The sequence below is a fragment of the Garra rufa genome, chromosome 21 (genome assembly GCF_049309525.1).
Source record: "Garra rufa chromosome 21, GarRuf1.0, whole genome shotgun sequence".
Taxonomy (NCBI): Eukaryota; Metazoa; Chordata; class Actinopteri; order Cypriniformes; family Cyprinidae; genus Garra; species Garra rufa.
Genome location: NC_133381.1, coordinates 34771777 through 34792274, shown reverse-complemented (window position 1 = coordinate 34792274; position 20498 = coordinate 34771777). Strand labels below are relative to the sequence as shown.

Sequence of the window (20498 nt, the reverse complement as noted above, 5' to 3'; positions counted from 1 at the left end):
TGATAGTTGTTCATGAGTCCCTTGTTTGTCCTGAACAGTTAAACTGCCTGCTGTTCTTCAGAAAAATCCTAAATTTTTCTTATTTTGCCTAAATATCATTTTTTTTTCATTTAGTACTGCCCTTCGGAGACTACAGAAGATACTTAGATGTTTCCCAGAAGACAAAATAAGTTAAATTTACCCTGATCGTTTTTCCTTCTGGAACATCTGTGAGCATTTGAACCTTCTGTAATAGTTGTCCATCAGTTGTCCTCAGTGTGAAAAGAAGGATCTCAAAATCATTCAGGCATTGTTGGAAAGGGTTCAAATACACAAAAATGCTAGAAACAAAATAATTGTGGGAATTTTTCTGAAGAACAGCAGGCAATTAAACTGTTCAGGGCAAACAAGGACTCATGAACAACTATCACTAAATTAAACAAAAAACAGCTGTGGATCATTCAAGAACACAGTATAAGAATGAAGGGGATGTAACTTTTAAACAGAGTTATTTTTATAAATTAAACTATTATTGGACTTTTATGTGATATATGTTATTCAGGTCAGTACTTAATAAAGAAATTGTTGAACTTTGCGCATAAAAATATTCTTGTAGCTTCATAAAATTAAGGCTGAACCACTGATGTCACATAGACTATTAACAATGTCCTTACTACCTTTTTTTTGGCCTTGAACATGCCAGTTTTGTTGCTGTCTATGCAGGGTGAGAAAGCTCTTGATTTCATCAAAACTATCTTATTTTGTGTTCCAGAGATGAACAAAGGTTTTATGGGTTTGGAACAAAATGAGGGTGAGTAAAAATGACAGAATTTTCATTTTTGGGGTGAACTATCCCTTTAAAGAAATTGAAGTTGAAATTAAAATATGACAACTTAAGTAGTTGGAACAATAATGCAATCAGATGCAACAAGATTTTGTCAAAAATATTTATTTTCAAAACAAAGTAATAAAATAAAATAAAATATGAATTTACAACTTGACTTTATAATGAAGAGACAAAAGAGGAATCATTTTGTTTTCTATAGATTTCTTTTTCAAGGTTCTTCAAAAACCTTCACTATTTATTACAAGTGGCTCAAAGCTTTTTATTTATAATGGATTACAGGAGAAATTAGGTAAGGTAAGTTCTCCAAAGCTGCATTACGAGGAGCTACAAACTAAATCGTCAAGTCTACACTATAGCAATTAATGCATCTAGGTGTAATGAAGTCTTCAAATTCTAATTCAAAGTGCTTTCATGCTTTTAAAGTGCAATTCAACAAACTATATCATTTTCTTTTAAGATTAAATTAAACAATTACTTCTTCTAAGAATGACAATATAAAACCAACAAAAGCACACTAAAACACTTCGAGGTTATATAAATATGAAAGATGAAAAGCAAGCATAACATAATACAAATCAAATGTACAAAATAATTTCTATCTAAATACATTCTAAATTCTATAATCTACTGTATATGTGACCCTGGACCAGTGGCGTAGCGCAAACTGCGTTGGCCCACCCGCAAGAGTGGAGGCGGGGCCCCTCACCACATAATTAGATGGGGGATTCACCTTTTCATTCAAAATCGTGAATTAGTACTGTAGAATTGAATAGTATGTAATTATTTCGTATTTATTTATTAAGAACTTTTCACACAAAAAAAAAAGAATAAAAGAAACACAACAATAAAACAGCAAGCCTCCGCTGACATATTTTCTTTTACTCATTTTGCGCTCATAAGCTTCACTCTTAAGGCTGCAATTACTACCAAAATAAAAGTCCTATACGTTCACGTTATAAAAACGCTTTAATTATTTATTCGAGTCAATTTTTTTGGGGCCCCCCACAACGCGGGGGCCCCCCGCAGTGCGTGCCCTGCGGGCCCGTCCGCTACGCCACTGCCCTGGACCACAAAATCAGTCATAGGGGTCAATTTTTTAAAATTGAGATTTATACATACTCTGAAACCTGAATAAATAAGTTTTTCACTGATGTATTGCTGTTAAAAGTGAACAGTTGGATCAACTTAAAAAATTACTTCAATTGGTAACACCTAAAAATGTTAATTTTTTTCAACTTAATTTATTACATTTTATTAACTTAATTTTCCTTGGTCAATCACACTTACATAATTTTAGTTCATTCAACCCTAATATTTACATTAGACTAACTTAATTCAACTGCATTAGTGAACAGTTTAATCAACTTAATTTTTTTAGGTGTTACCAATTGAAGTAACTTTTTCCAAGTTTTTTCAACTTAAGTACATTTTAACTTAATTTTTAATGATTCATTGGGATATGACAATATTTGGCAAAATCTGGAATCTGAGGGTGCAAAAAAATCTAAATACTGAGAAAATTGCCTTAAAAGTTGTCCAAATGAAGTTTTTAGCAATGCATATTACTAATCAAAAATTAAGTTTTGATATATTTATTTCAGGAAATTTACAAAATATCTTCATGGACCATGAACATAAAAGAATAACCCATACAATGTGTTGTTGGCTATTGCTACAAAAATACCTGTGCTACTTATGTCTGGTTTTGTGGTTCAGGGTCACATATAAGTATTTCAGTGCAGTAGAATCTCTTGTATCTCAAAATAGTAAAAAAAAAAAGACATTTATACTCCAATGTATCGAACCAATGGATTAATACCATATAAATGAACTCAGATTTCAATGTAACACAGAGTAAATACAGCAATACTGAGGCAGTTCACCACTCCAGTTTCATATTTTCTTTGCTCCAGACATATTTCCCCCCTCTTATGAGGAACATCTTCTCATCAAAACCACTAAACTTGATGGCCTCTTCCACACCAACATCCAGAATGGACTTTGACGGATCTTTCCTCCCCTCTCGGCAATCCAAGAAGCGCATCTGCGGCATCAGATACGGAGGATTAAAAAATCTATTTATGATGATTGCTTGTTCAGAAGATATAGCGTAGACAGCATGATTATTAATAGAGATCAGAGATTATCAAGGGAGGGGAAAGTAATTTGAAGCCTGGAATGAGGCAAATTACTGCAGGCCTTATTATTTTCCTATCCATAATCCCTCCGCTACTGATACGATGACATAATGTAATTTAGGGGAATCATTTACACTGTAATAATAGTGTAATCTAATACACAAAAAAATCCTTTAGACTCTAATGACAACATAATCGAATAGAAAAAAACCTTCACACAGTAATGAGAAGAAAACTTAATGGATGCTGAAAAGAAAATATGAAACCACTTACATATTCATCAAGAATCAGGTAAGAGTCTCTCATCTGTAAAAGAAAAACAGACGAGTAGGTAAACAATTCATTTGATTTATATTATATTCAAGTCCCTGGCATTCATCTCGCAGAGTTATTTTTATTTAAATTCAAATCTCGAAGTGCACACTTATAAGTTGTAAAAGCTTTGGTAATGAATTGAAACTGAAAGTTTATTGTTATGTATTACTCATAAATTGAAGGCACTTTATCTTCCATATTTAAAACGCTGATCTGAATTGACCGCTCTGTGCTTTAAAATTACCTTTTGATTAGACTCTGGAACCAGACACTTAACGTTCTGGTGGCGGTCCAAGAAGTCTTGGAACTGCTGTTCGCTAATGACGAATTTCTCCGCCTCGCGGAGGCTGTTCTCCCCTGCGTTTTCACCTTCAATTAGCAGACACTGGAAGACCTGTGCAATACATTGCAATACATTTTTAAACACGTGATCAAAAGCCTGGTTAAAATGATAGAGTCTGTAGTAAGGAAGTAACTGTACCTTCCAGCGCACTGGGTTCAGAGCTGTGATCTCCTCTGTCATATCTTGATCCACATTGTAGGTGTTGATAACGGAGTTGATTTTGAAAGCCACCTTATAATCCCGGCACCAGTTACGAACTTTATGTAGTTTGTCCAGATGACTTTTCTTGCCCTGACCTCGACCTATGACTTTATTGGTGTCCTCGTTAAAACTGTCACAAGATACTGCCAAGATGTCCAAGTAGTCACCTATTAAATACAGATACAAATTAAACTGAGCAAATTTGTCATCATATGTAAATACCTTTGATATAACCATGTATTTTTATGTAACATTTCAATATATACTTATTCAAAATAATTCTTACTTAGACTTTTTTGTCTTGTTTTTAGCCAAAATATATAAAAATTCTTAAATCAAGAAGGATTTTCTAGATGAGTTCAAATGATTGTCTTGTTTTTAGGAAAAACAAGTCAAAATTAAGTGCGTTTTTGCATGAAACAAGCAAAATAATCTGCCAATGGGGTAAGAAAAATAATCTTCCTTTCTGTTTGAAATAAGATATTTTTGCTTAACCATTTTCAGATTATTGTGCTTGTTCTAAGCAAAAACTCACTTGATTTTGACTGGAAACGAGACAAAAAATCTAAGTAAGAAAAGCATTTTTTTTGCAGTGCACTGCAAATGCTGTGGTAACACTTTACAATAAGGTGTCGTCTGTTAACATTAGTTAACTAACAAGACCGAACAATGAACAATACATTTATTACACTATTAATTAATCTTTTTTAATGTTAGTAAAGTTTTTTATTGTTTGTTTAGGTTAGTTCACAGTGCATTAATGTTAACAAACACAACTTGTGATTTGAATAATGCATTAGTAATAATGTTAACTAATGGAGTTGACTAATGAATCTTATTGTAATCTGAATTGATATTCTGTTTATTTATCCATCTTACAAAATCCTAACTAAGTATGCATTACGAAATGCATTACTCTTGTTTTTAGTAAATATACCATTTAAAGGTTTGTGGTGTGTAAGATTTTTTCCCCCCAAAATTAGTCTCTTATGCTCAAAAATAAGCAGCAATATTTAGCAATATTATTTTAAATTATAAAACAACTGCTTTTTATTTTAAGATATTTTAATTGTAATTGTAATTTATTTCCTGTGATGGCAAAGCTGATTTTTCAGCAGTCATTACTCTAGTCTTCAGTGTCACATGATCTTCTAATATGCTGAGAAACATTTCCTGTCACTTAATAAACAGTTGTGTTGCTTAATATCTACATTTGAGATTCTTAAATGAATTGAAAATTCAAAAGAACCGCAATTATTTGAAATTGATTTTTTTTTGTAACAGTATAAATGTCGTTTTTACTTTTGATGCATCAACTGAATGCATCCTTACTATTAGAAATTAAGTATTAAAGTCTTTTAGAAAATATCTTACTGACCCCAAACTTTTGAACGGACATTTTGGAGCTTTAATTTTTAGGTTGGCCATATTTCATTACTATGTTTTACTTATCGTACACTTTACTCATTAAATCACCTTGAGCAAAATACTTAAAGTCATTTTTTGTTATACTATACAGTATACACTACCAGTCAAAAGATTTTGGACAGTAAGATTTTTTTTTTTTTATGTCTCTTCTGCTCACCAAGCCTGCATTTATTTGATCCAAGATACAGCAAAAACAGTACAATTTTGAAATATTTTTCTTATTTAAAATAACTGTTTTCTATTTAATTATATTTTAAAATGTATTTTATTGCTGTGATTTCAAAGCTGAATTTTTAGGATCATTACTTCAGTCACATTATCCTTCCGAAATCATTCTAATATTCCGGTTTGCGGCTCAAAAACATTAATTATTATTATTATTATTATGTTGAAAAGAGAACTTTTTCAGGTTTCTTTAATAAAAGAAAGTTCAGAAGAACAGCATTTATCTACAATAGAAATCTTTCGTAACATTATAAATGTCTTTATCATCACATAATTTAAAGCATCCTTGCTAAATAAAAGTATTGATTTCTACAATTTATTTCCCAATATATATATATATATATATATATATATATATATATTTTATACTGACTTCAAGCTTTTGAATCATATAGTGTATAACAATACAAAAACTTTTTTATTTCAGATAAATGCTGATCTTTGTATCTTTCTATTCATCAAAGAATCCTAAAAAAATTTACTCCACTGTTTTAAATATTGATAACAATAATAAATGTTTCTAGTAACAGTAAATCAGCATATTAGAATGATTTCATGTGACACTAAAGACTGGAGCAGTGATGCTGAAAATGTAGATTCAACCACAGAAATAAATTACATTTTAAAATATATTCAAATAGAAAGCATGTTATTTTAAATAGTAAAAATATTTCAAAATGTTACTGATTTTGCTATATTTTGGATCAAGTAAATGCAGGCTTGGTGAGCAGAAGAGACTTATTTAAATCTTACTGTTCAAAAACTTTTGACTGGTAGAGTATGTGAAAAGTTTGGTGATTCTCATGTGCATATTAATAAAAAATATATTAGTAAATCACTTGTGATTGCATGAAATAACTAGATTAAACAGACAAAAAATGCAGTGCAAAGTGACAAACAGGTATTCATGAATATAACCTATTATTTTCTATCAATATTAACTATAATAACATGAAATATGTGACCCTGGACCACAAAACGCTTAAGTAGTCTTAAGTAGCACAGGTATATTTTTGTAGCAATAACCAAAAATACATTATAAGGGTCAAAATTGTCAATTTTTCTTTTCTTGTTTTGCCAAAATCATTAGAATATTAACTAAATATCATGTTCCATGAAGATATTTTGTAAATTTTCTACCATAAATATATGAAAACCAAATTTTTGATTAGTAATATGCATTGCTAAGAACTTAATTTAGACAACTTTAAAGGAGATTTTTTTTTTGCAATATTTAGATTTTTTTGCACACTCAGATTGCAGGTTTTCAAATAGGTGTATCTCAGCCAAATATTGTCCTATCCAAAAAAAGTGACTCTTATGGCTGGTTTTGTGGTCCAGGGTGACAAATGTGTAACGCTGACGCCAAAGCGTTTAAAAGCAATCTTTGCTGCCATCTGCTGGTCATGAACGATTCTCACCGTATTTCTGGAACCAGGTTTCTCTGATCAGACTGCCATTGCTGACGATGCTGACGCTGGGCAACTGCAGCTCCTGTTTGCAGTACTGCACCAACTCTCCCAAAAAATTACCTCTTTCGTGAAGGAAGGGCTCTCCGCCCGAAAAGTTGACTTTTTCCATTCCTGAAACACATAATCGACATTATAAACAAAGTTCGAGAATAAAAATGACAGCTTATGAAAAAAATGTTACCTAAAAATTATATTAGAATGTATTATCGGCTATTTTATTTTAAGTTTTAATTAATATAAATGCACTCTTACTATTAGAAATAATGTAAATAAATAAATAAACTTTAGTGGTGCAAAGTTACATTTTAGTATAACCTACCTGATTCTTTCAGAAGTCGTAACCCTCGCTTTGCCTCTTCAATAGGCAAGACGAAAGAAGTCTTCGCAGTGTGGAAGCAAAATCCGCATTTGTAATTGCACTGCCGTGTAAAATGGTAGTTTACACTACTTGGAGTAGTCAGCTGAGTCCTGGAGCCCTCTTTCGGCTCTTTGGAGCGAGTCTTCGGGCGGCTGATCTTTCCGACAGGTGTTTGCTGCACCTGTGTGCCATAACCCAGCACAAAAATCCATCTCAACAGAGTTGATAAAAAGCTCTGGACGTTCTTGAAACAAAACTGCAATAACATTGTTGCAAAACCAACTTGGTTCGATGTCAACATAGTGAAGGTTTGTAGAAACTGAGGCTCAGAGAGCTCACACCTCCCTTTATATACGGCATCTCAAGTTGCTTTTTTTGATCAGTTTCTTTTCTTGGTTGGGGAGGACTGGAAAACGAAAGACAAACACTATCAGCTGAGTCAAACAGATAGCCTATAGGGAAGGCGTGGTGCTTCATTTCCTTATGTCAAATGGATGTGTAACTGGATCCTTTAGCCTAAGTTTCGCCTCATTCTAAATATATAAATATATATTAATAATAGTAGGCTATCAATAATTGATTTTTAGGTATTGTCCTAACATTTCAACAAGAACTGCTAACAAGAACAACAAAATGCATACGACTGCTACTAACAAGAATAACCTTTTTCTTCTTTCTTTCTTTATTTCTGTAAAACGATAGCTTGCTTAAACCAAAAAATCTTGCTGGTCGTTTTCCAAACTAGCTGCAATTTACGTTGAACAGAAACTGTTGAACTACTGTTGAATAGAAAATTAATTTCTATTTACTGTAAATTTATTTGCAGTTCACTGTTATCTTAGCCTGACAGACTCGACTAGGCTTGTTTTGCTAGTTATGTAAGTGGATTGTCTTGGCTATCTTACTTTCGTTTTCGTGTCTAAGTTTCGTTTCTCTGTAAGCACTGCCCTCCAGATCAGCATGAATGATATTTCTCTGTAACTGCTGTTATATCTAACACTGTCCACAATGCTAAAGAGAGCCATGTTTCGCTGTGGACAGTTGTGTTCGCGTGTATTCGCGGTGGAGTTTGATTTGCGCACTGAACCTCTTTATTTCACACTGAGTACAACCCCACAAGTTCTTCATCATGCTCATCAGCAGCTTTTCGGAGATGAAGGAAAACTCTTCTCGCTGTATGTCCACTGTGACAACAGAATTGAGAAAGCGCAAACGCACGCCGAAATAAAACACAAGCTGTTTGTGACACTCTCGCGAGATTGCGATGTTTTTGAAGCGTCTTCTTTTATACCGGACGTCAAAAATAGCCTAGTTAAAGGTTTTTTCATACGGGACAAATCCACTGCAACACTTTCAGAAGACGTATTAAAGACGTTTCAGCAGAGAAAATCAGTTTGTGTGTTTTCATACAAGCGAGAAGGTCAGTACTGCTGGCAGGAGATGTTGTCACCTGTCAATCAAGTGGAGGAGTCGGTGAGGCAGTACATCACACCTGCGGAATCAGCAGAGCATCACCCATCCACACTGAACATCAGGAACTCTGATGTCTTCTACAATATGGAGGAAGCCTATAAGGTTCTTCAGGAGGTACAGTAGGATTTTAAAGCATTTTGAGTCCAGATTATAGTACAGTAGTTATTATATACACTACAGTTGAAGTCAAAAGTTTACATACCTTGCAGAATCAATCCGAATCAAAATAAGAGGGATCATACAAAATGCATGTTATTTTTTTTATTTAGTACTGACCTGAGACGTTTATATATAGTTCATAAGAGAAAATAATAGTTAAATTTATAAAAATGACCCTGTTTAAAAGTTGACACTTGATTCTTAATACTGTATTGTTACCTGAATGATCACTGAATGATGTACACTGAGAACAACTGAGGGACTCAATATGCAACTATTACAGAAGATTCAAACACTCACTGATACTTCAGAAGGAACACACAATGCAATAAGAGCCAGGGGTGTAAACTTTTGAACAGAATGAATATGTGTACATTTTTCTTATTTGATATAAATGAATGATTTTCATTTAGAACTGTCCTTTAGAAGCTACAGAAGATACTTACATGTTTCCCAGAAGACACAATAAGTCAAATTTACCCTGATCTTCAAATTAATGCATCGTGTTTTTTGAATGAGTTTGTGTTTTGGCTATAGCACGTAGTTCTATTGTGGACAGCAATCATGCATATCACTTCTGAATATTTCATCAGATGAAACTGTCACACTTATTGTTTTACCAGCTCTGCGTCACTTGTTTGGTATTTGTCTGTTTTTTTTTTCCTAGATAAAAAAAATGCACATCCTGAAATGAAAGCAAAATTTCATTTTGAGTCAAAATGAGTCCCTTGTTTGTCCTGAACAGTTAAACTGCCTGCTGTTCTTTAGAAAAATCCTTCAGGTCCCACAAATTCTCTCTTTTTCAGCATTTCTGTGCATTTGAATACTTTCCAACAATGACTGTATGATTTTGAGATCCATCTTTTCACACTAAGGACAACTGAGAGACTCATAAGCAACTATTACAGAAGGTTCAAAAGCTCACTGAGGCTCCAGAAGCAAGCACAATGCATTATGAGCCAGGGGTGTAAACTTTTAAACTAAATGAAGATGTGTAGGCTAATTTTTTATTTTATTTACTTTGATATTCTAAATATCATTTTTTTATTTGGTACTGCCCTTCAGAAGTTACAGAAGATACTTACATGTTTCCCAGAAGACAAAATAAGTCAAATTTACCCTGATCTTCAAATTCAAAAAGTTTTCACCCCCTGGCTCTTAATGCATCACGTTTTTTGATTGAGTTTGTGTTTTGGCTATAGCAGGTCTATTTGGGACAACAATCATGCATATCACTTCTGAATATTGCGTCAGATGAAACTGTCACATTCAAAGTTTCACCAGCTCTGCGTCACTTGTTTGGTATTTGTCTGTTTTTTTTTTTCTAGCTAAAAAATGCACAACCTGAAATGAAAGCAAATATTGGATAAGGCTTGATTATTTCAGGGAATTGTTTTTGAAATTCTGTGTTACACTTGCTATATTTTCACATTTAAAACCATGATTTGGTATTTATCTCCTTCCATGGTCCACTTTTGTGCAAAGAAATGTTTTATTTTGTAACTTTCAGGAGGGTGTACTTATTTTTGTAACACCACATTTTATCACTTTGACAAGAAATAATAATTTTAACATGCTTCTTTAATAATTGATCAAGCAAACTTGTGGAAACAGTATTATCACCTTATGTCTTTCCAACAATGACTTTGAGATCCATTTTTTTTACATTTAGGACAACTGAGGGACTCATATGCAACTATTACAGAAGGTTCAAATGCTCACTGATGTTTCAGAAGGAAAACGATATATTAAGAGCCACGGGTGTAAACTTTTGAATGGAATCAGGATGTGTAAAGTGTTCTTATTTTGTATAAATGTCATAATTTTTTCACTTAGATACTTAGATACTTACACGTTTCCCAGAAGACACAATAAGTTAAATTTACCCTGATCTTGAAATTCTAAAAGTTTTCACCCCCCAGCTCTTAATGCATTGTGTTTCCTTCTGGAGCATCAGTGAGTGAACCTTCTGTAATAGTTGCCTCAGTGTCCCTCAGTTGTCCTCAGTGTAAAAAGATGGATCTCAAAAAATTATACAGTTATTACTGGAAAGGGTTCAAATACACAAAAATGCTGAAAAAAAAAAAAAAACTAAGAATTTGTGGAACCTAAAGGATTTTTCTGAAGAACAACAGATAGTTTAACTGTTCAGGACAAACAAGAGACTTGTGAGCAAAAAACAAACAAAACAAAAAACATTCAAGTAAAAACACAGTATCAAGTGTATGTAAACTTTTGAACAGGGTCATTTTTATAAATTCAACTACCATTTTCTCTTGTGGACTGTATGTAAACATCATTTATAAGAAATATCTTATTCACGTCAGTACTAAATATTTAAACCTTTGATTTCAACTGTACTTTACCTGTCTAGACTGTTTTACTTTGATGCTGAAATGAAAGTATATACCTAAACTAAGGTAACAATAGTAATCCAGGACTTTAACCATGTAAAACAATACATCTTTCTGCCCATCCCAGTGCACCGACATTATCCCTGTGTCAAAGGAAGTGTTGAAGCTTGTAGACGAACAGTTGGAGACAAGCAGGGGTGATGGATTTCCTGTCATTGTGATTGAAGGACTGGACGCCACAGGTTAACACTGAGCCTCTGACAAATACTTTGTTCAGCTAATTAATAAGTTTGCAGTCAAACACAATGTTTTACCAAGCAGAAAGTAATGTCACATACAAATTCAACCATGCACACTCTAAAATTGTGTTGACTTCTCTCCATGAACCCAGGTAAAACTACTCTCACAGAAGCCCTGCGGGAGTCTCTGAATGCTACTCTGCTGAAATCTCCTCCCCAGTGCCTGGCTCCTTTCAGACAGCGCTTTGACTCAGAACCACCCCTCATCCGCAGGGCCTTTTACGCTCTGGGGAACTACATCACTGCTGCCCACATTGGAAAAGAGTCCTTGAGGACTCCTGTCATAGTGGACAGGTAGAGATGTGTGCACCACAAATACACTCACATGATTCAGCTGCTGTTTGGGCAGTGCTGTGGAACGTATGGGAATGTAGCAAATATAGATTTTAAAGCTGGATTGGTGAAACTTGAGGCTCAGTTAAATGTAAATGCTTATTTGAGGGTATTTTGAATATAAAATCATACATCAGATATCAATTATGTTTGTAATCAAAGCAGTATTTGGGTGGACTATACCTTTAACCTTTAACCAACTGGTTCACTCAAATAAATCAGATTGGTTTACATTATACAAACGTTACTGTTAGTAGAAAATGTTTCTCAAGTTAGTGTTTTTAAGCAGTTTACATTTATTCCTAAAATAATAACTAATGACAGTACCAATTTACAATATATTTTATTTGTTAACTTATGTTCAGCTATTAAATAGTTAACTTTTACATATTTTTTATTTTTTTGCGATCATCAGTCATAAAAGCTTAGTAAATATTGGTCACAGACATGGAAATTCCCTTTAACTAACTAAAACTAATTATTACTCACTAAAAACTTTCACAGATCATGTTTTCATGCCATTTTAGGTTTTATTTTGGTGTAACAAGTGGTTTTATCGTTTTACCACAAAGTGGTTATTTACGTTTTTAAATAGGAATTCCATTTAAAGCCTTCATATGTGACCCTGGACCACAAAACCAGTCTTAAGTCGCTGGGGTATATTTGTAGCAATAGCCAAAAATACATTGTATGGGTCAAAATTATAGATTTTTCTTTTATGCCAAAAATCATTAGGAAATTAAGTAAAGATCATGTTCCATTAAGATTTTTTGTAAAATTCCTACTATAAATATATCAAAATGTAATTTTTGATTAGTAATATGCATTGTTAAGAACTTAATTTGGACAACTTTAAAGGTGATTTTCTCAGTATTTTGATTTTTTTGCACCCTCATTCCAGATTTTCAAATAGATGTATCTCGGCCAAATATTGTCCTATCCTAACAAACCATACATCAATAGAAAGCTTATTTATTGAGCTTTCATATGTTGTATACATCTCAGTTTTGTAAAATTTTACCTTATGACTGGTTTTGTGGTCCAGGGTCACATATTGTTAATTCAGACTGATTCGCAAATGTTAAACACGCACAAACACAAGAGGCGGGATTTATCGCATTAACCAATCAGAACCAAACATAAACAGTCATATCCAATCATATCTCGATGGAGGCATTGTCTCCTCTTACGTGACTTTCTCACCATATGCTTTAGGGAGTCTGTTAAAACTCAATGGGCTCAGGGGAGGTGAGAGAGACGCAGACTCCTGCTGCAACTTTACCTGTTGGTGTCACTGTTGGACAATGTTTCTGTAGAAAAAAATGTGGTTTATACACTTTTTAAAGCTATATTTTTTTAATATTTGCATTTTTATTTTATAGATTATAATTATAGATAAGTGTTTTTTTCACTCAATTTTTATTTTTTTGTCTCTGTTAGGTATTGGCACAGCACAGCAGCGTATGCCATTGCCACAGCAGTGGGTGGACGAGTTGAAAACCTCCCAAAGCCAGGCTCAGAGCTCTACCAGTGGCCAGAAGACCTGCTCAAACCAAACCTGGTGCTGCTCCTCACGGTCAATCCAGAAGAAAGACTAAGAAGACTCAGGGATAGAGGACAGGACAAGACCGTTGAGGAGGCTGAACTAGAGATCAATCAGCTCTTCCGACTTAAGTAGGTCAACTTGTTAAATGTGAGGGTATTTTTAAGGCACATCCCTCCGAAAACACTTGCTTACTGTATGTGATAACCCTTTAAAGGGGACGTCGGATGGCCATTTTCCACAAGTTGGTATGATTCTTCATGAAATGAGGGTCTTTATGAAATGTCTGCAACATACTTTGGTTAAAATTCCTCAATTGTCATGTGAAAAACACCCCTTTTACCATAAAAACAGTGAGCTGTTTCGGTGCATGTGTCTTTAAATGCTAATGAGCTACTGCTCACTCCACCCCAAAATAGGGGTGAATGGATTTTTATGATCGTAGGGTGGTTGTGTCCGTACACTGCTAAGACACATTTATATGCAAACACAATGTAAAAGTTTTGTGTCTGTTGTCCCCTTTAAAGTTATCAGATGTTGTTGTACACCATCTGGCCTAAGTACTCGAAAGTAAACCTCAATAGCTACTTCCAGGGCATTTTCAGGTAATGACGCCATTTGTGACCGAAAATGTGGTGTGTTTTAAATGAAAGATTTTACTAGTGGGAAAAAAAGTAATAACTTAAAGAAGAACTTCCAGAACAAAAATTTACAGATAATAACCCCTCTTGTCATCCAAGATGTTCATGTCTTTCTTTCTTCAGTTGTGAAGAAATTATGTTTTTGAGGAAAGCCTTTCAGGATTTCTCTTCATATAGTGGACTTCTATGGTGCCTGTGAATTTGAGCTTCCAAAATGCAGTTTAAATGCAGCTTCAAAGGGCTCTAAATGATCCCAGCCAAGGAAGAAGGGTCTTATCTAGTGAAACGATTGGTTATTCTCCAAAAAAAAAAAAGACAATTTATATACTTTTTTAACCTCAAATGCTTGTCTTGTCTAGCTGTAAGTGTACTCTCATGGAGAGAACTCCTGAAATGTTTTTCTCAAAAAACATAATTTCTTTATGACTGAACATCTTGGATGACAAGGGGGTGAGTTAATTATCTATCTTTAGTATCTATATCTTTTTTTGTTCTGGAAGTAAACTCCTTTAATATGAAACAATATTAATAATTAATAATGGAATTTCTCTTTGAAATATATTTTGTGCCAACTCCATTCACAATGTTGTGAGGTTGAATATAAAGGGGGATAAAGACTTTTTTACCATGAGTTTATGATGACACCCCTTTAAATATTATGTCAGAATTAAAAAAAAAATAATTATTATAATTTTCCAGGATAAAAGTGATAAATTAGCATTTTAATTTCAATAATAGCGACATTTTTTGGTATAATTTGTTTTAATTGTATACACTACCGTTAAAATTAGATTACATTTTTATTCATCAAAGAATCCTAAAAAAAGAAAACAAGCAGATATTTGTATGTATATCAATATGTAGAATAATACAAAATGTTTGAGGTTTTTTTTTTTTTATTGAAATTTTTTTGCCAAATAAATGCAGCCTTGGTGAGTTTAAGAGACTTTTTTCAAAAACCCAAAACATTTGAACAGTAGTGTATACTTTGTTAAAATTAAAAAGTTAATCAGATGAAAACAATTTATTTTTAAGTACATATTAAATATTAAGTAAAAAAAAATAGTGTTTTATTCTAACTTTTGCATTACAAGAATACATACACTACCAGTTTTTGTTTTTGAACAGTACGATTTTTAATGTTTTTTAAAGAAACATTAAAATACAGCAAAAACAGTAAATATTGAAATAATTTTACCATTTAAAATAACAGTTTTCTATTTAAATATATTTTAAAATGTAATTTATTCTTGTGATCAAAACTATATTTTTTAGCATCATTACTCCAGTCTTCAGTGTCACATGATCCTTCAGAAATCATTATAATATGCTTATTTGCTGTTCAAGGAACATTTATTATTATTATTATTAACCAGTATATGGAGTCAGTATTTATACAAAATATAGAAATTAATACTTTTATTTAGCAAGGACGCTTTAAATTGATCAAAAGTGATGATAAAGACATTTATCATATTAAATCATCAAAGAAACCTGAAAAATCTGTTTTCAACATAATTATATTAATAAATGCTGTTTGAGCAGCAAATCATAATATTAAACTGCTTGATAGTAATGATGCTAAAAATTTAGTTTTGTAATCATAGGAATAAATTACATTTTTAATTCTACTCAAATAGAAAGCAGTTATTTTAAATAGTAAAAATATTTGTACTGTTTTTGCTGTACTTTAAATCAAACAAATGCAGACTTGGTGAGCAGAAGAGACTTCTTAAAAAAAGCAATAAAAATTACTGTTGAAAAACAATTGACTGGTAGTGTATAAAATACAAATGGCTCCATTTCCTGAGGACGATCCTTGTAGTAGCCTAGTGTGAAGTTTTCTAATGTTTTTCAATGCTATCAGGTATATTGAGAAAGACATTAAGTGATTTTGACAAATTGCTCTTTGTTTTCAGAGTGGAGGAAGCTTACAGGAGAATCCAGAATCCCGCCTGCATCATTGTGGATGCAAGCCCCTCTCCACAAGAAGTGCTGCAACAAGTGCAGCATTTAATTAGGAACAAATATCACTTGTAAACATCCAGCTCTCTACCCTAGGAGGCAAGAAGCAATGCAATCCATCCGCAGTCCACTAGATGGTAGTGTAGTGTTACGATCAAGCCACTATAAGAGCCCCAGTCAGCTGAGGCAGTTGATTGAAAGGGAGGCTGGTGGCTAACTGCCAGCATATATTTCAGGGCTCGTATCTGGACATGTCACAACATATTCCCCTTCCCACAGAGCTTTAGTGATGACACGAGAGGGAAAGTTATTGCGGGTGCCGTAGCTGGATGTCAGCTCTCATACGCAGGGTCACAGCGTCCACTTTCCTCACTCTGACTTATTCCCAGTGAAACACAGGAACTCAGCTAAAGAGGTTTGAGAATTCATCAATCACTTCAATTAGATTTAAACACAAGAACTCATTGTTGGTCAGCTCGCTGTTCACTCCTTCAGGAGATGGAATCGAGGGACCTTATGGAGGTATTAAAAGCAATAGATCTGATACAGGCAATTTCAACTTGCTTTGATTTGTTGCTGTTGCTTTTGGACACAGAATCTGATCATTAATTAAGAGTGATATGCTAGGACAAAAATGTACACTGGAACTCTGTTCCAGATTCCTTTAAGTCTGTTTATTGTACTAAAATAATCAGCTAAGAATAAAGTGTAATCTAATAGAAATCCTTCAAATATATTTCTCAGGTTTCGCTTCATTTTAAACAAACGGTTCAGCTGAAAAATGAAAATACTGTCATGAAGGAAACACACTTGTCAAGTGTGGGGGGAAAAAATGCTAAAAAAGAAGTGCATTTGCTATATTACAAGCAAAACAATATTATTTGTGTGAACATACTGAATTTTTATTATTTCTTTTTAATAGTAAAATATGGCACAATGTGTTTGCAAACAATTTGTGAGATTTCTAAACCTATTTCTGCTATATAATAAAAAATAATAAATAAATAATGCATTTTTTTATAGCAAAACAATAATATAATATTAACCTGGTTTGAATTGTGAGATAAAAAGTCACAATTGCCATTTTATTTATTTATTTATTTAATGGTGAAAGCTTTAGAGCAGTTGCCAATAAATAAATAAATAAACAAACACATAAATAACACTTTTTTTTTCTTACACTTTTTTAGCTTATATCTCACAATTTATGAGTTTATAAGATCAAAATATCAATCTGGTAAAGAAAAAAGTCACAATTACCTTTTTATTCATTTATTTAATGGTGAAATCTTTAGAGCAATTGCCAAAAAAATGTCCATATGCTATAAATAAAATAAAACAATAAATAACAATAAATAAATAATGCAATTTTATCTCACAACTCTGTCAAAAAGGTAGTCTATATGCTGTAAATAAAAAATAAAGTAACAATAAATACATACATAATAAATAAAATTTTATCTCACAACTGACTTTTTTCTCATCATTTTTAACTTATTTTTCGTAATTTATGAGTTTATAAAATCAAAATATCAACATCACTCTGGTGATAATCTGAATTATGAGATATAAAGTCACAATTACCTTTTTATTTATTTATTTATTTTTTATTTAATGATGAAAGCTTTAGAGCAATTGGCAAAAAAGTGGTCCATATGTTATAAATAATACATAAAAAACAACAAACAAACCCTTAAATAAATACATAAATAAATAACGCAATATTATCTCACAATTCTGACCCTTTTTCTCACACTTTTTAGCTTATATCTTGCAATTTATGAGTTTATAATAACAAAACAATATAATATCAATCTGATAAAGAAAGGTTTGAATTATCAGATAAAAAAAAATCACAATGACATTTTTATTTATTTATTTATATTTAATTTAATGGTAAAAGCTTTAGAGCAATTCTCAAAAAAGTAGTCAATATGCTATAAAAAATAAATAAAATAAAATAACATACAAATAAATAAATAAATACATAAATAAATCTCACAATCTCACAAATCTCACAACTCTTAGCTTATATCTTGCGATTTATGAGTTTTAAGATCAAAATATCAATATAATATCAATCTGGTAAAGAAAAGTCTGAATTATCAAATAAAAAGTCACAATTACCTTTTTATTTATTTATTTATATTAAATTTAATGGTGAAAACTTTAGAGCAATTTCCAAAAAAGTAGTCCATATGCTATAAATAATAAATAAAATAAAATAACAATAAATAAATAAATAAATTACGCAATTTTTTTCTCACAATTCTTACCCTTTTTCTCTGACTTTTTAGCTTATATCTTGCAATTCATGAGTGTTTAATATTAAAACCGTACAATATCAGTCTGTAAAGAAAAGTATGAATTGTGAAATCAAACGTCACAATTAACTTTTTAAGTTTTTTTTTATTATTATTTCACGGCAAAAGCTTTAGAGCAATTGTCAATAAACAAAAACAAAAAAATGAATTAAAAAAAATAAAAATAAAAAACACCTAAAGTAGTCCATATATTCCATTTCAAACAATGTTTTTGTGTGTTTTGACTGATTTATTTATATTATTATTATTATTATTTTGTTTAATCTTGTTTACAAACATTCATGAGATTTACAAGCAAAACACACAAAACAAACAACAACAACAAAAAAACATTAAAGTAGATTATGTTATATTTTCAAAACCAAGCAATATTTTTGTGATTTAATCACAAATAAATTAATATTCTTACCTGAAAATATAACACTAAAGCTAATAAATCTCAATCTCTGTCAAAATGTGGCACAATGCATTTACAACCATTTCTTACCACAAACACTAAATTTTCATTAAACATCAACTTAAATTTCAGTCTGAGCCCCAGAATTGAATAATGACTGAAAGAGTTTTAATTTCTGGATTATTCAACTAATCATTTAATTATACATATGATCTTCAATAATCCACATTTAGCTCACGTGCACACTTTAAGTGCCACGAACGGCATGCATGCAGGCACCCATCTGCCCTCATGTACTAACAATACCACACTTATCCTATAATTCATTTATATGGTGAGCACTGCATTTACCCAGTGATAGCAAGATTAATTAAAGGTTTTAGTAATTATGAGCTCAGTGAGGATATGGGCCGGGAAAGACGGAGTGACCCGTCTCTCTCACACTGATGCCTCAGCAGTGTGGAGAAGAGAGTGGGGTATATTCATATGGCAATTAATGGAGTCCTGTAGATCACTGTCAGACGGCTTTCCACACCACTGCGCAATTACACACTCCCCTTAGCCAATTATTGAATCTCTTGCTATAGACGCAATTATGTTTATTTTTTAACACACTGCATATACCCCATATATGCTCGGAGGTGGTTAATATTAATGCAGTGTAAAAAGCCAGATTTAAATGTGCGGCGTGAGAAATGTACTGGTCAGTAATTTTAATAAATGATTGAATTGGTTGCAGTTGAATTCCTGAGATTTTCTGCTTGGAGACCACAGTGGTCCCCAGTGGTCGGACAGCCAGGTTGATCAATTTTCCATCTATTTGCTGTTGCTCTCAGTGGGAATATACAGTGTTTAAGGATTATATGTTCAGATGTTATGGACAGACACTCCTACAGTGCAGTCCTTATGAACTAGAGAGGGGGTCAGACATGTGCTCTTGTAAATAGCTTGAGCAGCGCTTTATGTATTGCCATTCTTCACTGATAGTAATAAGTCTCTCTTGTGGTGTATTATAATAATTTAAAGCTACACTCTTAAAAATAAAGGTCCTTCATGATGCCACAGAAGAACCGTTTTTGTCTAAATGGTTCCATAAAGAACCTTTAACATCTGAAGAATTCTTCAGATTATAAAAAGGTAAGAAATAGATGGTTCTTTAAAGAACTTTTGACTGAATGGCATCGCTGTGAAAAACCCTTTAAAGCACCTTTATTTTTAAGAGTGTATAGCAGTATGTTTCTATAAAAAACTAAAACTAAAAATGGACACTACTGTTCAAAAGTTTGGGGTTGGTAAGATTTAAAAAAAAATGTTTTGATAGACGTTTTTCAAAGACAAAAATACAGTAAAAACAGCAATATTGTGAAATAATATTACAATTTTAAAATAACTATTTTAAAAGTAGGCTATTTTATTCTTTTAATAGAAAAGCTGTATTTTCTATGGAAGCCCATTTTTTTGCCACTGAATAAAAATAAAGTAATTGTGAGATATACACTTGCAATACTGAGAACATATTAGTCTGTTTCCCACTCAAAATGGGACTTTATAACTTGCAATTGCGAGTTTATATCTCATAATTTTTTTAGAATTGCAAGAAAACAGTCAGAATTCTGAGATATAAACTCACTATTGCGATAAAAAAGTCAGGATAGTGAGATACAAACTCGCATTTGCAAGAAAAAAGTCAGAATTGTGAATTTT

The 20498-nt window shown here is 32.3% G+C and overlaps 2 protein-coding genes across 2 annotated transcripts; one reads left to right on the top strand and one right to left on the bottom strand.

Moving 5' to 3' along the window:
- Positions 1-935: 935 nt before the first annotated feature.
- Positions 936-8085, bottom strand: rsad2 (radical S-adenosyl methionine domain containing 2). Its single transcript, XM_073826705.1, has 6 exons — positions 7268-8085; positions 6898-7059; positions 3761-3990; positions 3524-3673; positions 3238-3270; positions 936-2870 (listed from the first exon to the last, which is right to left on the bottom strand). The coding sequence occupies exons 1-6, from the start codon at positions 7605-7607 to the stop codon at positions 2706-2708; spliced, it is 1080 nt and encodes a 359-aa protein (XP_073682806.1). The 5' UTR covers positions 7608-8085; the 3' UTR covers positions 936-2705.
- A 185-nt stretch (positions 8086-8270) lies between these two features.
- LOC141295486 (UMP-CMP kinase 2, mitochondrial-like) lies at positions 8271-19527 on the top strand. Its single transcript, XM_073826704.1, has 5 exons — positions 8271-8893; positions 11420-11534; positions 11684-11885; positions 13365-13598; positions 16028-19527. The coding sequence occupies exons 1-5, from the start codon at positions 8315-8317 to the stop codon at positions 16146-16148; spliced, it is 1251 nt and encodes a 416-aa protein (XP_073682805.1). The 5' UTR covers positions 8271-8314; the 3' UTR covers positions 16149-19527.
- The last annotated feature ends 971 nt before the right edge of the window (positions 19528-20498 follow it).

Excerpts from the sequence above, each read along its gene's own strand:
- rsad2 (XM_073826705.1), bottom strand. The coding sequence starts at position 7,607 with ATGTTGACATCGAACCAAGTTGGTTTTGCAACAATGTTATTGCAGTTT. Across the intron at positions 7,060-7,267 it reads ACGACTTCTGAAAGAATCAG|GAATGGAAAAAGTCAACTTT; the intron begins GTAGGTTATACT and ends TATGTGTTTCAG. Across the intron at positions 3,674-3,760 it reads TGAACCCAGTGCGCTGGAAG|GTCTTCCAGTGTCTGCTAAT; the intron begins GTACAGTTACTT and ends TGTATTGCACAG.
- LOC141295486 (XM_073826704.1), top strand. The coding sequence starts at position 8,315 with ATGCTAAAGAGAGCCATGTTTCGCTGTGGACAGTTGTGTTCGCGTGTA. Across the intron at positions 11,535-11,683 it reads TGAAGGACTGGACGCCACAG|GTAAAACTACTCTCACAGAA; the intron begins GTTAACACTGAG and ends CCATGAACCCAG. Across the intron at positions 13,599-16,027 it reads AATCAGCTCTTCCGACTTAA|AGTGGAGGAAGCTTACAGGA; the intron begins GTAGGTCAACTT and ends CTTTGTTTTCAG.